Source organism: Ictidomys tridecemlineatus, chromosome 10, assembly GCF_052094955.1.
Source record: "Ictidomys tridecemlineatus isolate mIctTri1 chromosome 10, mIctTri1.hap1, whole genome shotgun sequence".
NCBI classification, from domain to species: domain Eukaryota; kingdom Metazoa; phylum Chordata; class Mammalia; order Rodentia; family Sciuridae; genus Ictidomys; species Ictidomys tridecemlineatus.
The window spans coordinates 92,981,325-93,003,596 of NC_135486.1; the positions used below are offsets into that span (position 1 = coordinate 92,981,325).

At 36.0% G+C, this 22,272-nt stretch overlaps 2 protein-coding genes across 8 annotated transcripts in view; one reads left to right on the forward strand and one right to left on the reverse strand.

Annotated features, from left to right (window-relative positions):
- The window catches only part of Zeb1 (zinc finger E-box binding homeobox 1), a 160,100-nt gene extending 143,648 nt beyond the window's left edge, over window positions 1-16,452 (reverse strand). For 3 of the 7 annotated variants that reach the window (XM_005330809.5, XM_005330808.5, XM_005330807.5), the window contains exon 1: window positions 16,348-16,452. In XM_005330809.5, the coding sequence (XP_005330866.2) occupies window positions 16,348-16,405 (58 nt within the window). In that variant the 5' untranslated portion in view covers window positions 16,406-16,452. Of the gene's footprint in view, window positions 1-14,119; window positions 14,428-14,952; window positions 15,100-16,347 lie in introns of those variants that run through there. The other 4 variants (XM_078023442.1, XM_078023441.1, XM_021730179.3 and 1 more) reach the window with 2 other exon arrangements.
- Window positions 14,302-21,909, forward strand: LOC106145065 (uncharacterized). The gene is made up of 6 exons (XM_078022966.1): window positions 14,302-14,307; window positions 14,720-14,996; window positions 15,107-15,258; window positions 15,388-16,124; window positions 20,316-20,393; window positions 21,640-21,909. The coding sequence occupies exons 1-4, from the start codon at window positions 14,302-14,304 to the stop codon at window positions 16,069-16,071; spliced, it is 1,119 nt and encodes a 372-aa protein (XP_077879092.1). The 3' UTR covers window positions 16,072-16,124; window positions 20,316-20,393; window positions 21,640-21,909.
- The last annotated feature ends 363 nt before the right edge of the window (window positions 21,910-22,272 follow it).

Genomic DNA, 22,272 nt, shown 5'->3' on the forward strand with positions numbered 1-22,272 from the left:
TGTATGGCAGTGAACCTATGGACATCATCACAAAATTCAATTTTCGTCCATGAACATAGTACATTATGCCACTTAATGTGTTCTTTCTTTAGCTCAGCCAAAGATGTTTGGTAATTCTCATAAAGATATTGCATGTTGTTTATTAGATTTAATCATACCATTTTATACTATTGTAATTATATAGTTTTTTTCATTGCATATGCCAGCAAAGGGTTTAAAAACATAATGACTTTTACATACAAATTTAAACTCAAAAGTAATCCTAATAATTCATTTGTTGATTTCTCTGTACCACATACATAGTCATATAATCTACAAATACTGATAGTTTTATTTTTCCTTTTAATGCTAATAGATTTTTTAAAAAACTTCCAGTACTAGCTATACCTCTGGTACAAAGTTGACTAAAGTGACATTAACAGGCACTCTTGTCTTTTACCTTATACCAAAGGGAACAAATGCCTTCAATACTTTACCACTGAAGTAATAGGCTGGACTGGAGATTTTCTTTAAATGAAAAAAGTGCTTTCATGAGGGTAAGAACAGGTCTTTTTATTCACTGGTTCACTGAAAGTTTTATCGTAAATGGGTCTATTGAGATGTTCACATGATTCTTTTCCTCTAAATGGCTAATGTGGCAAATTACATTAACTGGTCTTCTAATATACAACCAACTTTGAAATTCTAGGATAAACTCAACTTGATTATGATGTGTTACTTTCTTATACGTGGCTGGATCAAGTGGGATGATATTTATTAACTTATGCATTTATGTTTGGGTTAAGAAATGTGCTGCAATTTCCATTTCCCATACTTTTTTTAAGTTTTATAAAATGAGGTAGGAACTGTTGTCTCTTTTTCCAAGCTATGTAATACTTTCTAAAAGCCTGGAATTATTATTCCTTGGATGTTTTATGAAACTTGCTAGTAAAACTGTCTGGAGTTGGTATTTTTCTCTGTTGAGACTATTTTTCCTTTATGATGTAAGTCTATTCAATTTTCTTCACCTTCTTGAGCCATTATGAGCTGTATTTTCCTAGGAATATGTCCATTTAATTAAGCTTTCAATTAGATTATCTTAGATCATTACTTAAATGATCAATAAAGTTGATCATCCTACAGTTAGTAACATCTCCCCCTTTACCCCAGATACTACTTTGTGACGTCTTTTCCACTATTTTGCCAGCAATGTGTTAGTTAGTTAGTTATGTTGGTTTTCTCAAAAATCTATTTTTAACTGCATTTTCTTCTCTGATTTATTATTATCTAGTTCATCAACTCATACCTCTTCTTTATTATTTTCTTTTACATTAATTAAGGGGTACACCATTATTCTTTTTCAGTTTTTAGGAACGCATGGTTATTATTCTTCAGACTTTATTCTTGTAAGGTAAATGCTAAAGTCCATAAATCTCCATAAATTATCATCTTAGTTACATGCAAGTTCTGATACACATCATGTGCATAGCAATTTATGCATAATTATATTGCTAATTATAAATATTTTCTAACTTTACCTACAAGTTCATTAGGGCAAGCTTGTGTGTCCTATCATTAAAATCTTTTTTCTTGCTGATTTTTCTCTGTTTGTTCCAATATTTATTAAGAGAGATACTTCAAATGATAACACTATGATGATAATTGTGAACCTACTTTTTCCTTAATATATTGTATTATAAGTTACATACTAATTTAAAATTATATCTTCCTTTTATCACTACTTAGCGACCCTCACTCTCTTAAGATATGAATATTAATTATACTCGTAAGGCCTCAACGTCAACAGTATGAAACTAATATAGTCACATCTTTTTCTACTTAGTGTTATCAGGCATATTGGTTTTTGGGGTTTTACCTTTTTTTTTTACCCTTTTTAGTTTCAAGCTTTCTATATGCCTTTTATTTGTATTTTTTATTAGTTCTTTTTAGTTATACATTGCAGTATAATCTATTTTGATAAAATTATACAAGGATGAAATATATCTTATTATAATTAGTACCCCATTCTTGTGGATGTACACAATAGTGGGATTCACTTTGATATTTTCATATATGCACATAGGAAAATTATGTCAGATTCATTCCACTGTTTTTCATATTCCTATCCCCTCTCCCTTCCCTTCATTCCCCCTTGTCTAAACTGAAATTTTCTTCTTCCCCACCTCCCCTTTAATGTGATTTAACTTAAATCAGCAAAAACAATCGACCTTTGGTTTGGGGGGATTGGCTTATTTCACTTAGCATGATAGTCTCCAGATTCCATTCATTTACAGGCAAATGTCATAAAGTCATTCTTTAATATGACTTGAATTTTTGTTCAATAGAAGAATCAGGCCTGAATGCAGTATTTTGAATAGGAAACATTCCAGTAAATAAAATTCTATTTTATCTAGAATTGGAGAGTTTTATAGATGACTAGATATTTCAATTCAGGCAATAAAATAGACGGTTTACTTATTACCTCATTCATCATAGGCAATGAGGTACTATACCACTCTGGTTTTAAGAATGGCAAAAATTGTTCAATTGAATTATATTAAATATCTGTGGTAGAGAAAAATAGTAAAAAATCCAATAACAGGCTCAAAGGATGAGACTCTACATAGAACTATTAATAAATGCCAGAAATAATCTAGAAACTCCCTAGCAACAACAAATGTAGAATATTTTACATCACTAGAGTATCATAATTAATGGCAGTAAAACTACCTCATTCCATAAGACTGTAAATTCACACATATTTGTGACTGATTTAGAAAAAAGTGAAAATGTGCAATTCTCTGTCAAAGTACAGAGCACACAAATGTACAACCAATTTGGTGTATAGACTTCAGTCACCAACTCTAAACTAAGGCCATTTATACTTAGGAAAGTAAGCCTTTCATTGGTACAATGATGATGGTATAAGTGGTGGTGGTGATATAATGGTGATAGCAGCACCATTTCAAAGCAATTACTATATGAACTATACATTCATAAGGATAAGCAAAAATTGCTCAGGAAAGCAAGATGAATCAATTTTTCCTTTTACAATTAAATGTTTAATCATATTATACTAAACATACAAAGATGATGAATTGTAACTCCTCATCATATTCATGATATAATCCACTCACTTGCTTCTGATCTAACCTCTAGTCTCCCTAGCTATTGCTTCCGTTCATCTTTCACAACTCAGCCAAATGTGACTTGCAGGTGCTACTCGTGTCTCATGTCTTAACGTATGCTATTCTCCCTGAAATGATAATTCAGACACATCCTTCAAGATTCAGTTTAAGCACAGTCCCCTTTATGCATATGGGAAAGAATATCACATCTGTTACCAAACTATATTCTAAGAGTTTGTTTTCCAATTTTCTTCCCTACTACACTGTAAACTTCTTAGGGCAAGGTACTGTATCTGTCATCTTCAGTCTTATTGCCTGCTACACAGTAATCCATCATTTTCATTACACAGATGAACAAACTTAGGCCCAGGTGAATTTATTTTCCCAATTTCATAAGCCAATTAAAGGCAGGCTCCATATTAGAATCTATGATTATCTCCCAGTTAATGCTCCTATGAAGGTACCAGGTCAAAAGCAATTCCACATTAATACATTGAATGTCCAAAATAAACACAGAACTAAAAGAAATATAAAGAGAAAAATAAAAATAAAATATAAATTTGTTATAATAGATTTTCAAAGAAAAACTTAGATGATGAAAAGAAACAGAAAATACAAAGGAAGAATTATACAGGAATTAATCCAGTGATACCTACATCTTTTGGGAAATGAAAAAGATACATATGAGTAAGTAAATAAATGTATATTGTAATCAACTTATCAAAGTTCAATGTAACTAAAGATTTTTTTTAACACTAGCCAAGTGAGGGACAAAATACATAACTAAAAATCATTAAGATCAAGTAGTCATACTGAAGATAAAATTATTCCCCTTAATTAACTCAAAATAAATGGTAGTTTTAAATAAATTACCATGTAAAGGGAGAAGCTATGGAATATGAAAAAAATGGTATAGTACTAAGCTCATTAAAGTTTTGTAGGAAATAAGAAACCACAAAGAAAACACTCACATTCTGCTTAACTATGGCCACTCTCCTTAGGCATCTTTCTCTGAAATTGTAGCTTTAAAAAAGTATAAATAATTTAATTAAAAACATGTGATAGACACAAGAAATCTTGAAACCACTGATGAAATACAATGCAATTTATCTTTTAAAAAAATGTTTAGGACTGGGGATGTGGCTTAAGTGGTAGTGCGCTTGCCTGGTATGTGCGGGGCACTGGGTTCGATCCTCAGCACCACATAAAAATAAAATAAAGGTGTTGTGTCCACCGAACACTAAATATATATATTCATATATATATATATATATATATTCATATATATATATATATATTCATATATATATATATATTCATATTCATATAGATTCATGTTCCTCTATAATCTTGAGCTTTAGTTCTTAGGTAAGCCCTGAAAAAAATACATACTTTAAAAATTCAAACGCAAATTCTCATACTGAATTTTTAGGGAGTTAGAACTAAATTTTGGTTCTTGCAAATTATTGAAGGCTGACTCCGGCAGGCTTGTAGATGAAGAGTAGAACAGAATATGGACAGAAATTACCCTGAAATGGATCATAGACCTAACTGTTAGAGCCATAAACGTCTAAAAACATTGGACCAAATCTTCAAATCTTCACCTTGAGTGAGCAACACTTCTTAGATAGAACGAAAAAGCATAAGTCTAAAAGAATAAAATTATAAACTGTTCTTCATAAAAACTTAAAACTTGTGTAACAGTCTATCTTGTATGTAATTATTACTCAATAAAGTTAATTAAAACACACACATCTTTCAAAAATATCATTAAGAAAATTAAAATATGAGCCACAGAAAGGCAGAAAATATTTAAATCCTATATCCAGCAAAGAACTTTAGTCTAGAATACACAAAGAATTCTTACAACTCAATGATAAGAAGTAACCAATTTAAAATGGCAAAAGACTTGAACATCTCACAAAAGGAAATAAACAAATGGTCTGTAAGTACACCAAAAGATCATCACAAATAATTAGTCTTGGTGAAATACAAATGAAAATCAAAGTGATACTACCACAAACCCATCAGAATGACTAAATTTAAAAGCATGAATAAGTGTTTACAAGAATGTAAAGCAACTAGAACTCTCATACATTTGCTAATGGAAAGTAAAAATGCTAAAACCACTTTACAGTGAGTTTCTTACCAAATTAACCATATAGACACTAAATGATCCAGAAATTCTTAATTCTGAGTATTTACTCAAGATAAAAGTCAGTGTACTTCACATAAAATTTATATGTGAATGCTTATGTTTACTTACAACAACAACAACAACAAAAAAAAACAGAAACCGCCAAAATTACAAGACCATTGTTAACTGAATGGCTATACAAATTGTGTATACTCATACCATGAAACTACTCAGAAATATAAAAGGAATGAACTACTGGTACCATTAATCTCAAGAACTCTATGAAGAGTTAAAGAAAAAAGACAAAAAGGAATATACTGGGGATGGGGATGTGGCTCAAGTGGTAGTGCGTCTGCCTGGCATGCGCGAGGCACTGGGTTGGATCCTCAACACCACATAAAAATAAAATAAAGATATTATGTCTACCTAAAACTAAAAATAAATTTAAAAAGGAATATACTGTATGATTCCAGTTCTAGGATCAATAAATCTAATCTCTAGTGACCAAAAGCAGATACATCACTGACTGCTTAGGGCCACAGATGAAGAGGACTGGCTGAAATTAGGTACAAAAGAATATTGGGGATGATAAAATATTCTATACGTTAATTGTGATGATGGTTACACAAGTATGTATGTGTGTGTATATACATACATACACACACACATCAAAATGTATATGTATAACAGTATATCTTATATGTAATTATTCCTCAATAAATTAAAATACACACACCCACACACACGGGTATGATTTTAACTTTTGTCCTAGGATTGCTTTGATCTATACCAAGGAATATGTAATATGTAAAACTCCTATCTTCTCGAAATATTCCATGTCAAAAGGATGTCTGAAAAGCATAGACTCAATGCAGCTTAGATTATTCAAATATAAAATACACAGTTTCATTCCCTTGGGGTTGGGTTCTTTGATTCATACAGCAGAATAAGAATAGAGCTTTATCCTTGAAGTCCATTTCAATATCACAAATAAAATTGATATGGTAAGGGCTCTTTCAATATAATGTTTAAAAAATGAGTACAAGGCAACCCTCCTCTAGCTAAGAAAAACATCACAGGCAGCATTAAGATGAAATTTCAGTAGGCTGATAAGATAGCTCAGTGACATTGTGTCTATTGTCTGACAGTCAATTTCCAATACTATAAAAAGTAAATAAAATAAATTTTAAAAAGATGAAACTTCATTGTATTTTACTAGACTACTGATGATTTAACAAACAGCCTTGTCTAAGATTAGAAACAATTAATACTGAAGGTTAAAGCTACAGAAACAATAAACATATTTTCTAGCAAACTTCTTTAAGATAGTAGTCATATTAGTTAGCATTAATATTAGACAAGAAATTGTCAATTGATGTAAGATGTGTTTAAAACAAATCTTATAAAATTTTAAATGAGCATTTATTAAATGGTTAAATATGCACTAGATACAATGCTTCACATGCCACTGAGCCTTCCCAACTCTTAGATTATCATACCTATTTTACATATAGGGAAATATAAACATAGGGAGATTAATTTAGCCAAATGAGATAGCTAGTAAAATACAGGATTAACCAAAACTCTTAACTACTAATACATGTTCCCCTTAAGAAAGAAACAGTATTTCAAAAGGTGCATTCCATGTGCATATGAAAGATCGAACTATGAGTTGAATAGAAGAAATTCTAGGAAAGCATCTTTGTAATAGATGGATTTAAGGATTTCCTTTAATGATAGTGGAATTTGATGATCATTACAATCCAAAGAGCATGTATGAAGACACAGATTGGTGTGAAAATACAATGTTTACAACCAGAGATATGAAAATTGTGCTCCATATATATAATAAGAATTGTAATGCATTCTGTTGTCATATATAAATAAATAATTACATAATAAAAAATTGAAAAAAATAAAATTTAATTTAAAAAGAAGAACTTCTTACTACTCACAAAGAAAAATTTGAGTTTTGAATACATGGAAATAAGGAATGCTTATACCATAGTCAAAGTCAACAGACAACTGGGAATTATCCTATCAAATACACAAGTAATTCTGAAACTCAACAAGAAGAGGAAGCACAATTAAAAAGATAGACAAAGGTATCAACAGGCCAGATGTGTAAAGGGGATACCAAATGGCTAAACAGATTTGAAGAAATTATCAACCTTCTGGTAAACAAAAACATAAAGCAACCATGAAATTCTATTAAACAGCTATTAAATTAGCAAAATTCAGGATATTGTACAGCACCCAAGAGCTGGCAAAAATGAAATAATAGGAATTCTTATACATTCTTGGTGAGGGTAGAAACTGTTGGTGCCATTTTAAAAACCAATCTGGTAGAATTCTGTGATATTAAATTAGTGATTGATCTATACTTGGCAATTTCATAACTGGATATGTCATCGGAGAAACTCTTGCATTGCCATTAGTGACACAAAGGAAGATGCTTATTACATAATTAATGCTTATTACATAATGTATCCAAGAGTTGGAGTCAACCTGGGCATCCATCATTAAATTAATTAATAAGCAATTTGTGTTTACTATACACATGAAATACTACAGTTAAAAGCCATGAACAAGGGGCTAGGGTTATGTAGAGCTCTCACCTAGCACACACAAGGCTCTAGGTTGGATCCTCAGTACCACATAAAAATAAATAAAATAAAGGTATTGTGTACAACAACTAAAAAAAATATGAAAAAATAAGCAAGATATACATTCAGCAACACAAACAAATTTCAAACAATGCCATGTATAAGTAAAATAAAGAGAAAAGCAACAATTTTATAAATACAAACATGTAAAGAACTACAAAATTTTACAAGAGCTATGCAACAAATGACATACCTAAAAACACATTAGTTTTAGTTAAACGAGGGTATGGAAAAATAAAGGGGTATGAGGATTGGGAATGAAGACAACGTAATTCAAATGAGAGTAGGCCTCTAAATAAAACTACATTAACTCTATGCACCTGAAATGTTCTAAGCAATACAGTAACATAAACTACTAGATTTCATAGGTTGATACATGTTTTAGAAATTACTTTTTCTCAGACCATAAGCATCCTATACAAGACATTTTGGGTTTAATTATGATAAATCTGAAAGTGGCATCTAATTCATATAACCATGATAGATAAATATGCACAAATGACCTAATAAAAGGAATACTAAACTAGGAATCTGAGAAGCTGTGACTTAGCCCAGCTAACTAGTAATGTATCTCTTGGAATCTGTTTATCTGCAGAAGAGGCTTTGGGTACTTCTCTCAAATACAACCAGCTCCAATATTATTTCACTTTACTTTCTTAATTAATACTTACACTCATGTAAAATTGTTTTCTCATAGTCCAACTCCTTCCTCCCTGCTGCTGCCCTCCCCCATCATAAAAGCAAAACACCTCTACCAAAAAACACCAAGAGTACCAAAAAGCATTCAGAAAATGATACAGCAATAGAAATAATTAGCAACTTAGTTTTAGGGTAGAAAGGAGAAAACATTAAAGAGAGATAGTGATTTCACAGCCTTTTCATGTACCAACACAGAGCAAGGTTAACTTGAGCCCTGGTTCAGAAAATAAACTCCATGGAAGGTTTTATTTAGTATATGTTATTCCACATGGCATTTACATCTGTCTGGCATTACACCTTCTCAAAGCACATGTTCAAGTATCCTCTGCAGTTTCTACTTAAAGACTAAATTTCAGTTCATCTGTATCAGATTTTGGATAAAATATTACTTTGGACATGACAATCTTTCACATTAAAAATTATGATTCAAAAAATTGTCAATTTATTAAATCAGGAAACTAGTTACACCCTGAAAACTACCTACTTAACAACAAATAAACAAATCCCAACCCTTCTGTCAGAATTATGGATTACAGACTTCCAGAACAAGGATATCAAGGGGCTACTGATGTAGCTCAGTGATGGAGCATGCCCAAGGCTCTCAAGGGGATCCTCAACATCATGCCAGAAAAAAAAAGTTAAACTAAAATATATTGTAAGTTAGTGACTATAAATAGTTACTGAGATATCCAAAGAAAAACAACATCCTATTTGATAAAATTACAATCAGAATATTTAAAATATCCAAAAATTTGAAATTAGGAGACTTTAAAAAAGGAAAACATGATTTTTGATATAGAATACAGCAATGAATACGAGAAATGAGAAATTACATAACTTGTAGACGTATAGTTCATTCATTTTTAAGTTTAAATATGGATAGAGGAGAGGAAAAAAGGAATTAAGAGATCATAAAATATCAGTTACCAATAATTTCTGCATAGATGTGGTTGTTACTGCAAAGGAGATGATTTTTAAATGCTACTCCAACATAGGGTCTTCTATAAACAGTTCATACCTCAAACTCCATATGTCAAATCTCAATAAATATAAAATGCTAATCATGATGAGAAATGTATGTAATAATCCTCACCTATTGTTTCACAATTTGAACGTTTTAAATAACTTTTACTAAAACATATATTATAATTGCCACATTTTATTATTAGTTGTTGTTATTCTCTTACTGTGCATAAATGGTAAGTTGAATTTTATCCTAGCTATGTATATACAGGAAAAAACAGCATTATAATTATAGGTTTCAGTACTATCCAAGATTTGGGGGTACTATTGGAACATCTTGGAATATGACCTCCTTTAAGAGAAGATTACTGTACAGTCATGTACTGCATAACAATGTTTTGGTCAATGAAAAACTGCATATACAGTGGTGATCCCCTATTGTATTGCTTAGTGATATCACAGTCATCTTAGTTTGTGTAAGTACAATCTGATATTTGCACAGTGATAAAATCTCCTAATCACACATTTCTCAGAGTGTATTCTCATGTTGTTAACTGATACAGGACTATATGCAGACAGATAAATGTAATCTCTATATAGAGGAACATGTATTGAATAGCAGAAGCAGTTTGAAGAAATAAATCAGAAAAAAACTAACTTCTTAGAAAATGAAAAATTAAGAATTTAATAAAGTTTCAGAGCTTTAATAAAAACATACATATTAACTTGGCTTTTGTTTTGTTTCTTGCACTTTGAAAAGTTTTCAATATATCTACATACACAAGATATACTTCCAAAGTATGTCTTAACAAAATTAATGAAGTTCTAAATTTCAATTTTTATTCCTGAAAACAATCTTAAGGCAAATTCTACTTACTAAAGAACATTTTGTTATTTAAATAATACATTGCCATATTTTCCAGCACCCAATTTCAGGTTAAAAACAGTATAACCCACCTCCATAAAATTTAAAATCCAGACTTGCTCACTGTATATTGGAAATTTTCATGTGGTAAAACTAATGTCCTAAAATGCTGCTTTTAAGAATACAATATTCAAAACACTCTCCCATACAAAGAAAATATTATTTCCTTTAGCAATACCTAAAGATCAGACTTAAGTTTTTAAGATATGTCTTTATTATCATTTCATAAAAATTCAGATGCATCTTTGAAAATTGCTGCAGTGGCCAAAATACATTTACTTAGGTTTATGCCAAATGGGTTGTTCCTCTGTGTACAACAGTGCAGTTTAAGTACAAAATTTAATTATGGTCCCAACAAAACCATTTCTACTATATACATATCAATCTATACAACTTTTAGCCTATATGATAGCTATTCAGCTAGTAATATGTACAACATTATCATTTAAAAGGATATTTTTTAAAAAATCATCAAGGTACTTTTCTAATGTAAAATTTTCCAAATTTTCTCTCAATAATGCACTTTTTATTTTAGCTTATATCTGTATTCGAAATATATTTCCCATAAATTAAGTCATGCTGCAAAGATAAATCTTTTTCAATCTTAAATACTATTTCAAAAGTTACATCAAGTCATCTAACCTCTCATTGTACTTTTGCAAGCTAATGCATATCTTCTTCCAACATCTGTATGATTTTTCTCCTGTTCTGCAATTCAACATAGGTAGTTAGAAGTAAGTAAGAGCATAATTCCATGATATTGCATCTGTGTTTACATCTGGCTCTATTCACACACTTAGAAGTGATTTATACAAAGGAAAGCAAAAGGAGGCATAAAAACACAAATCTGAGAAATAATTATGCTATTATTTTTTAAATACTCTCCACAATTTAATACAAATTTCTCATCACATGCTTCAAAGCTACTAAAACTGCAAACATAGAAAGGTATGGAATTTCAAAAATATTGGAGACTAATAAGGGAACAAAACAAGAAGCAATAAATATTTCCCATGCTTTTATATCAGGATTGTATTAAGAAGTAATTTATGCATTCTGTTTATAAAATACTTTTAAATTATGCTCCATACCCAATTACATACATCATAATTCCATAGTAAAGTTTTTCAATTCATCAAAAAGTGAACCACACCTATTCAACTAATGAGCTCTAAGGAATTAGAATACAGAATTAAAGAACTACCTGACAGGAAATGAAAAACCACACATGCATGCATACACACACATACACACACACTCAATACCCACGAGAAGTTCATGCAAGCTTACCTGACAATTCAGGTAATGCTTTAATTTAATTCAAGACTACTGCATTGTGGTACTTGTATGAGTACATTTATGGAAACACCATTAAAAATAATTAGGGAAATAAATACTCCTAACATTAAACTTAATGAAAGGCTTAAAGTTGACTGTTATATTAACAATCTTGGGGACACAAAACAAAAAGACACGACTGAATACATTAAGTTCTATGCCATTATGTATAAGTAATAATTTTAATTTATATACTTTGCTGAAAGTAGTATTCTTTGAATACAAGCATGAACAATTAATAAACTACCAATTTTTTGCACTTAAATCAAACTTAGATCCTTAATTCATAATTAGTAAATTTACAATTTATATAAGATGCAATTCTTGACTAAGGAAATGGGATGGGGGAGGGTTATCAATAGGAAATGGATTTGAAAGGGGAAAAAAGGTAAAATTTTGAAACCACTAATATCTGAGAGTACTGGTTAACAAACTTTCATAGTTATCTGCCATCCCATCTATATTCTAAGCCTGTATAAGTTATGGAAAAATTATTACACAGTATTATCAATTAATTGTTTTCCTTATCATACTTAAACTTTTATACCTTTTAATATCTAAAATAATAAAATTTTCAGGAAACCTATGAACAAAAGAGATTTAAAAGTATAGGAAATATACACTGTAAATAGTCAATCTTTACATTTTCTTCCTCAAGCCTAAGAAAACTTTTTTAAAAAGGAACATGATTGCTTTAATGCAAGACTAAAATAATATCAACCTCAATTCAAGATTTAAAAAGCTCAAGTTTATAAGATTATTCAAGTTAAAATATTCCTACATCTTTCTAGTCTCCATAAACAAGAAAATGCTTCTGTCTAATTTATCCTGGGCTAGTTTTAAATAACAATAAAATCCAGAATTATACAACAGATCCCAATGAGCACAGAAGACAGACAGACTTATGACACAACTATATCCATAATCATTTTTGTTAGCATCCTCTACTGGTGGTTTCCAAAGACAGCAAGAAGAAATGGTGCTAATGACAGAAAAATCTGCACCTGCTATTCCATCTAAGGTTAATCAATCAGCATGTGGTCCTTAGCAGCTACAGTACATTTCTCAAGGAAAAAAAACATAAGAAAACCATGTCACAAAGAGAGTAGAATGTGGAAAATCATAAAAGACATATTTTAAAAATATAACAGAGCATTAAATTATAAATGGCAATAATCAATTCAAGCAATTCTAATATCACTCCTTTATAGATGACTAATGGCATTACCATAAAGTTACCCCACAATGCTTGATACTTTAGCCAAACCTTACTCAACTGGCTTATCCCTGTCAAGCTACATTACTTGAAACTCCCATTAATATTGTACTCTGCAGATATATTCCAGAAAGGAAATTAAAATGTTTTACTAAAGGCTTAGTAGTAAAATCTGCATACCTTATTTCAAAATTAATAAAAATATTATGTATGCATAAACAACATAAAATATCTCTATGATTATCTCTCACTGTATATACCATTATTTCATTAAAAAGATTTAAGAGTTTTTTTCCAGCCAATTCTATCCAAAAACACATCTGCAACTTAAAGATGACTGCATTGCTAAGGAATATTAACCAGCACCTATCCTGAGGTTTCACAACACAATGGCATGTAACTTCATTTTAATTTGCAAAATAAATCAAATAGCATGGCTATAATGATCAGCAATGGATAAAATGCATGAGAACAAAAAGAAATGCAAGAATACAAGCAAAAGTGATGAAAATGGAAGATACCTGTACAGTGCTATCTTAAACACCTTTTGTTTTCTGAGAGTAATGCATACTGCAGACAAGGCTTTTTGTGCTAAAAAGCCCCAAATCTGTTTTTCTAATATTAAACACAAAGGAAAAACACTGAAAGCAAGCCTGGTAAATAAATCCCTCCCTCGAGAATGAAAGCAGCAGACAAGAGGGGGCTGACATACATGCAGGAGAAAACTAAACACCATCTTTTTTCTACCTGCACAAGTTGCCATTTGCTGCAGCGATCAAGAATCTCTTTTTTCCTGTTGTTTTCAAGTACCTTTCAGGATAGCTTTATTCCCCTTTAAGTCATCTGTTGATACGTCTTACGAGTATAATATTCATATCACTGAATGTCTAGGAGAAAAATCCATTCTTTCCTGTTCAGGTAAACATGTTTACAGCAGCTGCACAGTCGCTGGGTGGTTCAGACTCACATGTCACACACATGTCGTCAGCAACAAGAAAAGCCCCTTTCTCAGGCGATCAACATTTTAAATAACGTAAAAAGCGAGCAGCCCTCTCCGAACCAACTTACCTTTCATAAAGCCACATCAGCAGCAGCCGCAACAGCTCAATATAGAACACACACTATGTGACGCTAAAACAGGAAATTAAAATTGCAATAGCCTATGCTCTGCTCCTTGCTATAACAAGTCATGTCACCACAATGAGGATACCACATATACCTTTCGGTGGTAACTATCAAACGTCTTTAAAATGCAGGTATTTATTTAAGAAACTGAAATCATTCATGAAAGCGGTGATTTTAATGTCGGCTCAAATATGTTAAAAATATGTTTACGATTGGAAGAAAACATCTTGGAACAGCCTAAAACCTTCCTATCTGCTTCTAGACAGGAAATCCCACACAAAATCTAAAATTGCCAGGAAAGGTTACAAAACCTTGCGTTTCACATCCCGGAGGGGAGGGAGAAAGAGAGCCCAGGAGCCGGGGGGTGGGCGGGGGGACCGCGCAGAGTTTTCACTTAAACACATATTTCCTCATTTTCTGGACGCGACACCGATCCCATCAGGGATGCATTTATTCCCCTACTCTTAAAAACTCGTCGAAAAAATAACGCAGGAGCCAAAATGAGATCCTGGGTCCGAAATGCACGCGTAATTCCTTATATAGACTCGGCCGCAGCCAGCGCAGGGCCGTTGCCGCCCATTATTATACAAACAGGTACCCGGCGCGGGCGGGGGCATCTCTCCGCCGCGCTCCCGCCGCCCCCGGCCGGCCAGTCTCGCCCCTCTCGCCACAGGAACTGTCCAGACAATAACAATCAGCAGACATTTCACCGCTGAGCAGACGGGAGAGAAGGCACGGAATCGCCCCCCAGATAAGCTGAAATACAATCAACTTACAACGTCTCTTCAAACTGGAAAAGGCGACCGTGCAACCACCACATGTTCGGGTCTCGATCTCTCTCCTTGTTTCTGCCTCCCTCTTTAAAAAAAAAAAAAAAAAAAAAAAACTCCCACGGCAGGCAGAGGGGTGTGTGTTTCCCTGGCACATCAGCACAAATCAATAAACACTGCAGCTGCGGCGCGAGCAGCAGCCCCGAGCGTCCGTCGGTCCGTCCGCCCCATCCCCCACCCTCTTCCACCCGAGACCCAGAGCGCCATCCAAGCTCCATTATCCGGCTTCAGCGCTCCGTGCGTCCGGCCCAGGTAATAACTTCCCCAAAAACCGAAAGAGAAAAGAGAGGCATAAGCACACAGCCCCATCCAGGCGCCCAGAGCGAGTCCTGCTTGGGGAGGGGGATCTGTCTGTGGTGCTTCCAGATCTCTTAAAACCAGGTAATAACTCTACAAACACACCGAGCTCGCCGCCATCCACAGAGCTCCCTGGCAGCAGCAAGTAGGTGCCCGTTCCTGCCTGTCCCCTCTGTGCTGCCCCACCAGCTCCTCACAAAATGGGGACCTCCCTCACGCGCATCCGCGCCCCAACATCGGGAGCCAGAGGGTAAAGTGGCCGGGGGTGCAGAGGGAGGAGGGGCGTGTAGGGACCCGCGTCTCTGGAGCCCCTTTCCGCGAGCGCGCTGGTCACAACTTTACCGCCGCCGGGCGAGCGGGGTCCGCCCGCGGCGCGCACCGCCTGCGCCCGCGCACACGCGCGCACGGACAACACGCAGCCCGGCCGTCCGTCCCGCCGCCGTCGCCGCCGCCCGCCGCGCGCCCGCAGCCCTGCCCGAACCGCGGGCCCCGGACTCCAGCGCCCGCCGTGGCCGTGGCGCGCGGAAGCCACTTTGCACGGTCAGCGCCGGGCACAAGTTTGTTCCTAGGCTCCCGGGGGCCTGGGCGCTGAGGGAGCAGAACGCAGAGAGGGCTGAAGAGGAGGGGGAGAGAGAGGCGCCGAGGGGCGAAAAGAGTGGGGAAAAGTGCGAAAAGAAGCAACAGTCGCTCCACCCGAGACCAGAAAAGTGGCCGGCCGCGTCCCTGCCGGCCGCCCTGAGCCGGGGATGCGGCGGCGGCCGCGGCTAACGGTCCAGGGAGGCGGCAGGGGCGGCAGGAGCCGCTAGGCGGAGAGAGACCAGGTAAGAGACATAACGGTTCAGGGAGAGCGAGCGGCCGCGGCGCGGCTCCGGCAGTGGCGGCAGCGGAGGGGGGCAGAGAGCACTACTTTCTACTTTCCCACTCCACTTTGCCCGTCCCTGCCCCGGCCGCCCCCAACCCGGCTCGCCCCCCTCATCCCCGGGGGCGCCCCGGCTGCCCGGCTCCCCCTGACTCCGCCGCTCCCCGGTCCCCTCCGCCACTCACCGTTATTGCGCCGCGGGTTCGCCTGCTTTCTGCGCTTACACCTGGGGCCATCCGCCATGATCCTCTCGCTTGTGTCTAAATGCTCGAGTCACCTCCTCCCCCTCCCTCCCTCCCCCTTCCCCCCCACCCCTCCGCCTCCACCCCTCCCCCCTCCCCACCGCACCTGGTTTACGACACTCGCGGCTTTACGACATCACCTTCCTTACACCTAGAGGCGCTCGCTCTACGGCCGGAACCTTGTTGCTAAGGACAGGACGGTTTGCGGCAACCTAGGACGCTGCGGAGTTTGAATTGAGAGGAGAGGGAAAAGTTTTCCTCAGGTGTGGTTGGGTGAGAGATTGGGTCGTTGGGATACTGTGGGGACGTGGTCAGAAGGGCGACAGGCTGTCCGAGTGGGAAAGGTAAAGTTGGAAGCTCAGCGGCGTTCTGCCTCTGGACTAGCCACACCCGCCGCGGCTGTCTAGTACGCCAACGGGTCTGGCTGCTGCTGCTCTGGACCCTGTGCCCTCAGAGCGGCCTCTCTGAGCATCCCGGGCGGCAGTCGGCCCTCCCTCTTCCTGAAGGTTGGGCCCGGCTCCCACGCCCCACTCGTCAACCCTGCGCACTCCGGGGCTCGGGAGAGGGTCGAGCCCTGGGCAACCCCGGGGAGTTCCCAGGATTCGGGGAAGGGCAGGTTCGGGGATCCGGGAACGAGTGATTGGGGAACTCGGCCCTTGACGGCGAGGACACGCAGAGTCACGAGAGCAGCTACCTGACCCGCTCTGTCCTGACTGCCTTCCCTCACAGGGACGCACGGTTTTCCCCCTAGAGAACCAGGATGGGAAGTGACTTCAGTCAGATTGAACTTAAGCTGGACCGAAAGAGGCGAGAAGTTCCGCTTGCAGTAAAGCGGAATGAGTAATCCCCACACGGTGCCCGTCTCACTTCCTCATCCGAGCACGGCGCTCACCTGCTGTCACCTTGGCCTCCCCCGCCCCTGCCTTCCTCCCCGCCCTCCCTGCTTTCCTCTCTGGGTCGACCGCCGGAATCGTAGGCGTCGTGACTTAGAGTTTAGGTATTTAACAGGCCACGGTTTACTTCTTAAATGAGCGGTCGTCGCTGTGTAAGGACCTTATGGCAAGAAACAGATGTCTTCGATGCAGACAGATTGCTGATTTTTATCTTAAGTCCTTGACTTTGTACAAGTCCGAGGATTTCTGAAAGACCACGTATGTAGCACCACAAATACTGAAAAAGTTGTCTTCAGAATGTGGGATTGGGATTGAGGTTTCTCCTCCCTGCTCCCTGCAAAAACATGAGGAATTTTCTGAGAACAACTTTATGGAATAAATGAGCTATATTTCAACTAATGTTATCAATTAACAGTGTAAGAGCAATCAATAGAGATATCAAGCAAACTGAAACCTGACATATGGGACTGTTAGAAATAATCTAGTAAATCACACGTAACGGTGCTAGTATAGTAGATGCTCAATTTATGCCTACGATTTTTGTCTTGCCTGTGTCAGGAATTTTTATTAAAATTGCGATTTAAACACACCCCACCAGAAAATGTAGATGATCCATTGATGAATGTCTTCAAATCTCTCAACCGAAATAACCTTACAGCTAAAGTCTGGTAATTCAAAAATCAGACAATTAAATCCTGAATATAAATTAAAAGATGCCCCATTCGCTTTGGCATTTTGAGCATAAATGCTTTATTTATCAGTGCACAAAATGGGACTAAATATTCTTTGCTGTATGTTATGTATCTGTACTCTTTCCCAATGCCAAAACTAAAATCATTGTCTCTAATGATCATTTTAAGTATAGGCATTTCTCATTTTCCTCAATACCATGTTGACTGAAACTTACGCACATCAAAATGCTTGGTCCAATTGTAATTTTTCCTTTCTTTTTAAGGACTGTATGATATTCTTCAGTTGTCTTCTGAATCAGATCATAGAATGTCTTTTGCCAGAAATTTTCTCCAAAGTTTTTAAAAATTGCTAACCTAATTTCCAACCAGAAAAGCAAAACATGTATATATTTCTAGCTCAAGCACATTTTACCTACCCTCAAACTTAGGAATTATTTACTACAAATGCCATTTTTTCCTTCTGACTTGAAAATTCTTACCAAGTTTCTTTCACTATTCATCCTCACCTTAAATATCATAAAGAGACAAAATGAGGTAAAGTAATTTTCTTCCTTACTTTAGTGGTCACTAATTTGGTTAACTTGGGCCAGATATTATGTAATCAGGTAACTTATTCGGTAGGTTTTTGTTGTTGCTGTTGTTGTTCATTTTTGTATCCTCAGCACTTAACAGAGGGCCTAGACATTAGTAGATACTTAATAAATTAATATTTGCCCTCATCACATCCATCCTTAGAAACAGTTGAAATCATGACTGTGAAAGCCATTTACTGTCTTATCCAGTCTAATTGCTCTTAATTTAAATTTCTTCATAATCATTTTCCCTAAATGATTAATTCTGTTCAGTCCTGTTTTTTAAATATGTACAAATATTGAGAGGCCAAATCTAATATAAATTTTGTAAAAGCATGTGTCAACTATATTTTATAAATTAAATACTTGACTGATAAACCTTATATAATATTTTTGAAGACAATGAACTCTAGACTGAAGAGAAAGCATGCAAAGTAAATTAAAAAATGAAGTCTTGCTTTAAACCTGATGCATATATTATAGTTGCTTATCTCTTAAATGTAATTGAAGATAGGAAAACTTTAGAATCACTTTATAGAGAAATTTATTAAGATTTAGATTAAATTGAAGAGAGTAGGGGACACTGATAATAGTGCCATCATACAGCATTCATTCAGTAATATGTTAATGAAATGTTACCTTGCTTTTACCAAACACTGTGATCATATATGCTAAAGGACAAGTATTCTAAAAATGAATTATCTTTTCCAAATTTACTGAGAAAGAATAAATGGGTAAAATATTTTAGAATTGTCTTTTATATTTTTTTCATAATTTGTTTGCAGTTATTTGATTTTCGTATAAGATTTATGTATAAGTTAAGTTCAACATAAAATTATTTTCAACTCAAAATTGTACATATTTCATGGTGTTCCACATCAAAGGTATGATTTTCATGTACCTCACTTTCCAAACACATTTAAGTACAACAATGTATGATTTTTTAATCATCAGAATTTTAAAATTGGTTAATTTCTTGGAAATCCTGATAGCATGTTGGTGTTACTCCTCCATTCAATGCTTATTTTCCTAGAGCTTTGATGGGGAAAAGAATACATTTGATACATGCTAACTCTCAAAGTATATTCTATATGTAGGTCTGTTCAAGCTTCTACTTATTCCATAGATCAACTAATAAGACTCTGAATCTGAGTCACAGTGTACCAAAGAGAACAATGATCATTTCATTGCTGCAATTTCACCAAATTCTGCTGTCAGAGTCAAGCAAGGAAACATGATCATAGGATGGTATAGAACCAACAGTTTTCTTCAGGACCCATTTCAGCTTTTCAAATAAAGCCTCCCAGGAGGTGATAAAAAGGACAAATGTGTATAAGTCAATGAAATGTTATCAGATGGGGCTTTCTATATGCAGAGCAAGTTTTCAGGAATATTTTGAGTATAATGAGATGTTAAGTATAAATATTTTTAGGTAGAGATGTTTGTAGGATGTCAATGAAAATCCAAAAAAGTAAAATTAGTACTGATCTTTTCCGTAAAATCACAGTAAAGAGGATTGCTTTCAAAAAACTGCCTCCATGAAAGACAATTTTTATTATTGGTGTTATTTGTGAACATGGAATCCCTTTTTAATAGTTAGGATTATAGGTATATAAGACAGCAGCATGAGTATTTTGAATTTGTATTAATTTTAAGTATTTGCCTTGATATCAGAGTGCCAGTATCTGGTTTCTACTGCTTTTTTTTCCTTTTAACCGTGTATTTCTTTTCTCTGACATCTTGACTTCTTTTAGCTGCTGAGTGGTTGTGAACAGAGTATGGCTGTTTCTTTGACCTACAGCCCTGGATTTCTGTAATCCACAGATTCTCAGGTATATCACAACTGCTGTTCAGCCCTTGGACCGAAAACAAAAAGAGTGTGTGTGTGTGTGTGTAGACCTATAAACAGTGACAGGCTTTAGATGTCCCACCAATGTGTTAACAAAATTGGTGACAAAACCCAGTGTTCATTTATACTACAATTTCAAGATCTTGGTCAAACCTTTCTCATTCTTTCATCTCATGCCTCTTTTTTTCTCACTCTCTTTATCCTACTTATATAACTAGACCGGCCATTGTGCCCCTCCCACTGGTTTACTTTTTGATCATTCTCTTAATCTTTCTTTGTGCCAGGTCTGACACAGCTCTGTTCAGATCTTTTCCCTTTCTCTTTCAAGTTAAGATTTTTAAAATTGTTCCCAGCTCTATAAAATGCTTTACTTTTTCATATGATGTTTGTTACTCTGTCACAAAATTCATTCCATGCTTTGAGTGGCTGACTTCTGTGGACCACATCAACCAAGTCCTTTGCCCTCTGGTTTCTGTTTGGTTTCAACCAATTTGGGAGGCATTGACAAATGATCAGAAAACAGAGAGGAAGAAAGAGTTGGGATAATCCACTCTTCCTCCTGCCTGATTGTGGTTATAGCTTCATTCTACTAAGGCCCATAGCTTTTGCCAGACACCTTTGTCCCATGCCTAAAGACCTTGCAAAGTTCCAGAAACTCCTTCTTCCATTTGTGCCTTCAGGCCTATGGATGGTAATCGTTGAATGCTTTATCATTTCTTCCCTTGAAACCTGCCCATACCTTTGTAAATAGTCTCTTCATTATACTTTCTTCAGTTACTCTTTGAATATGTCATTAGTCTCCTGCCAGGACCCTAAGTAACATGCAAATAGACATTAAAAATTACTTTTAATGCTATTATCAGCCAAGCATTTCACTCCCGTGAAGTTTGAATATAATGTCTTCTAGTCATTCAACATGTATATATGCATGTTCTAATGTATGTGTACATGCAAAATCTAGTAAATACAATTACATAGCAATTGTTCAATAACTTTATGGAATGAAGACCTCTGTCTTGATTGACCAAAAATCTGGTGGGGTTTGCTTTATGTTCTTAAAACAATGAGAGAAAAAAATCACAATAGCATAGTATTGTGGTTATAGCTTCATTCTACAACTTCAACACCTAGTTGTCCCCAATATTTTTCCTACTCTTTAATGATAGAACTGTTACTCTTTATTACATAGCTCCTTGAAATAATGTCTCTATTTCCCTCTCTGCTACTAGGTGCTACTGTGCTACTAGATCTGGCCATGAGATGTAAAAGTGGAAATAGTGTGTGCAACATTGAGGAAGTTCTTCAAAAGAAGATGATTCACCATTCTTTCCTTCTTCCTGCTGGTTGAAATTAGACTTGCTGGCTTAAGATCCTTACCGAAGGCAGAGTAACAAGACTGAAAGAGCTGAGTCCTTGACACTGAAATACCAAAATCACCCTTGAATTTCTACCTCCACCCACTTTCACATGGAGAGAAATAAACTTTTATTTAAGTTACAGTTATCCTAGGTTTTCTGACATATATAGCCAAAATTATCTTGTTCATTATTACTACAAGTTTAATGGATTAAAAAAATGTATTGTAATTCTAGAAGTCAGAGTACAAAATGGGTCTCATGAGACTAAAATCAAGGTTTTGGCAAGATGAGTCTACTTCAGAAAACTCTAAGGAGAGTCTGTTACTTTGCGTTTACCAGCTCCTAGAGGCTGCTCACATTCCTTGGCTCTTCAGCATCTTCTTCAAAGCCAGCAACATCTGGCAGTCATTCTTATATTGCCAGCTCACTGGTTCTTTTTATACTGCCTCCCTCTTCCACATAAAAAGGACTTTGCTATTCAGTTGAACCCACCCAGCTAATCAG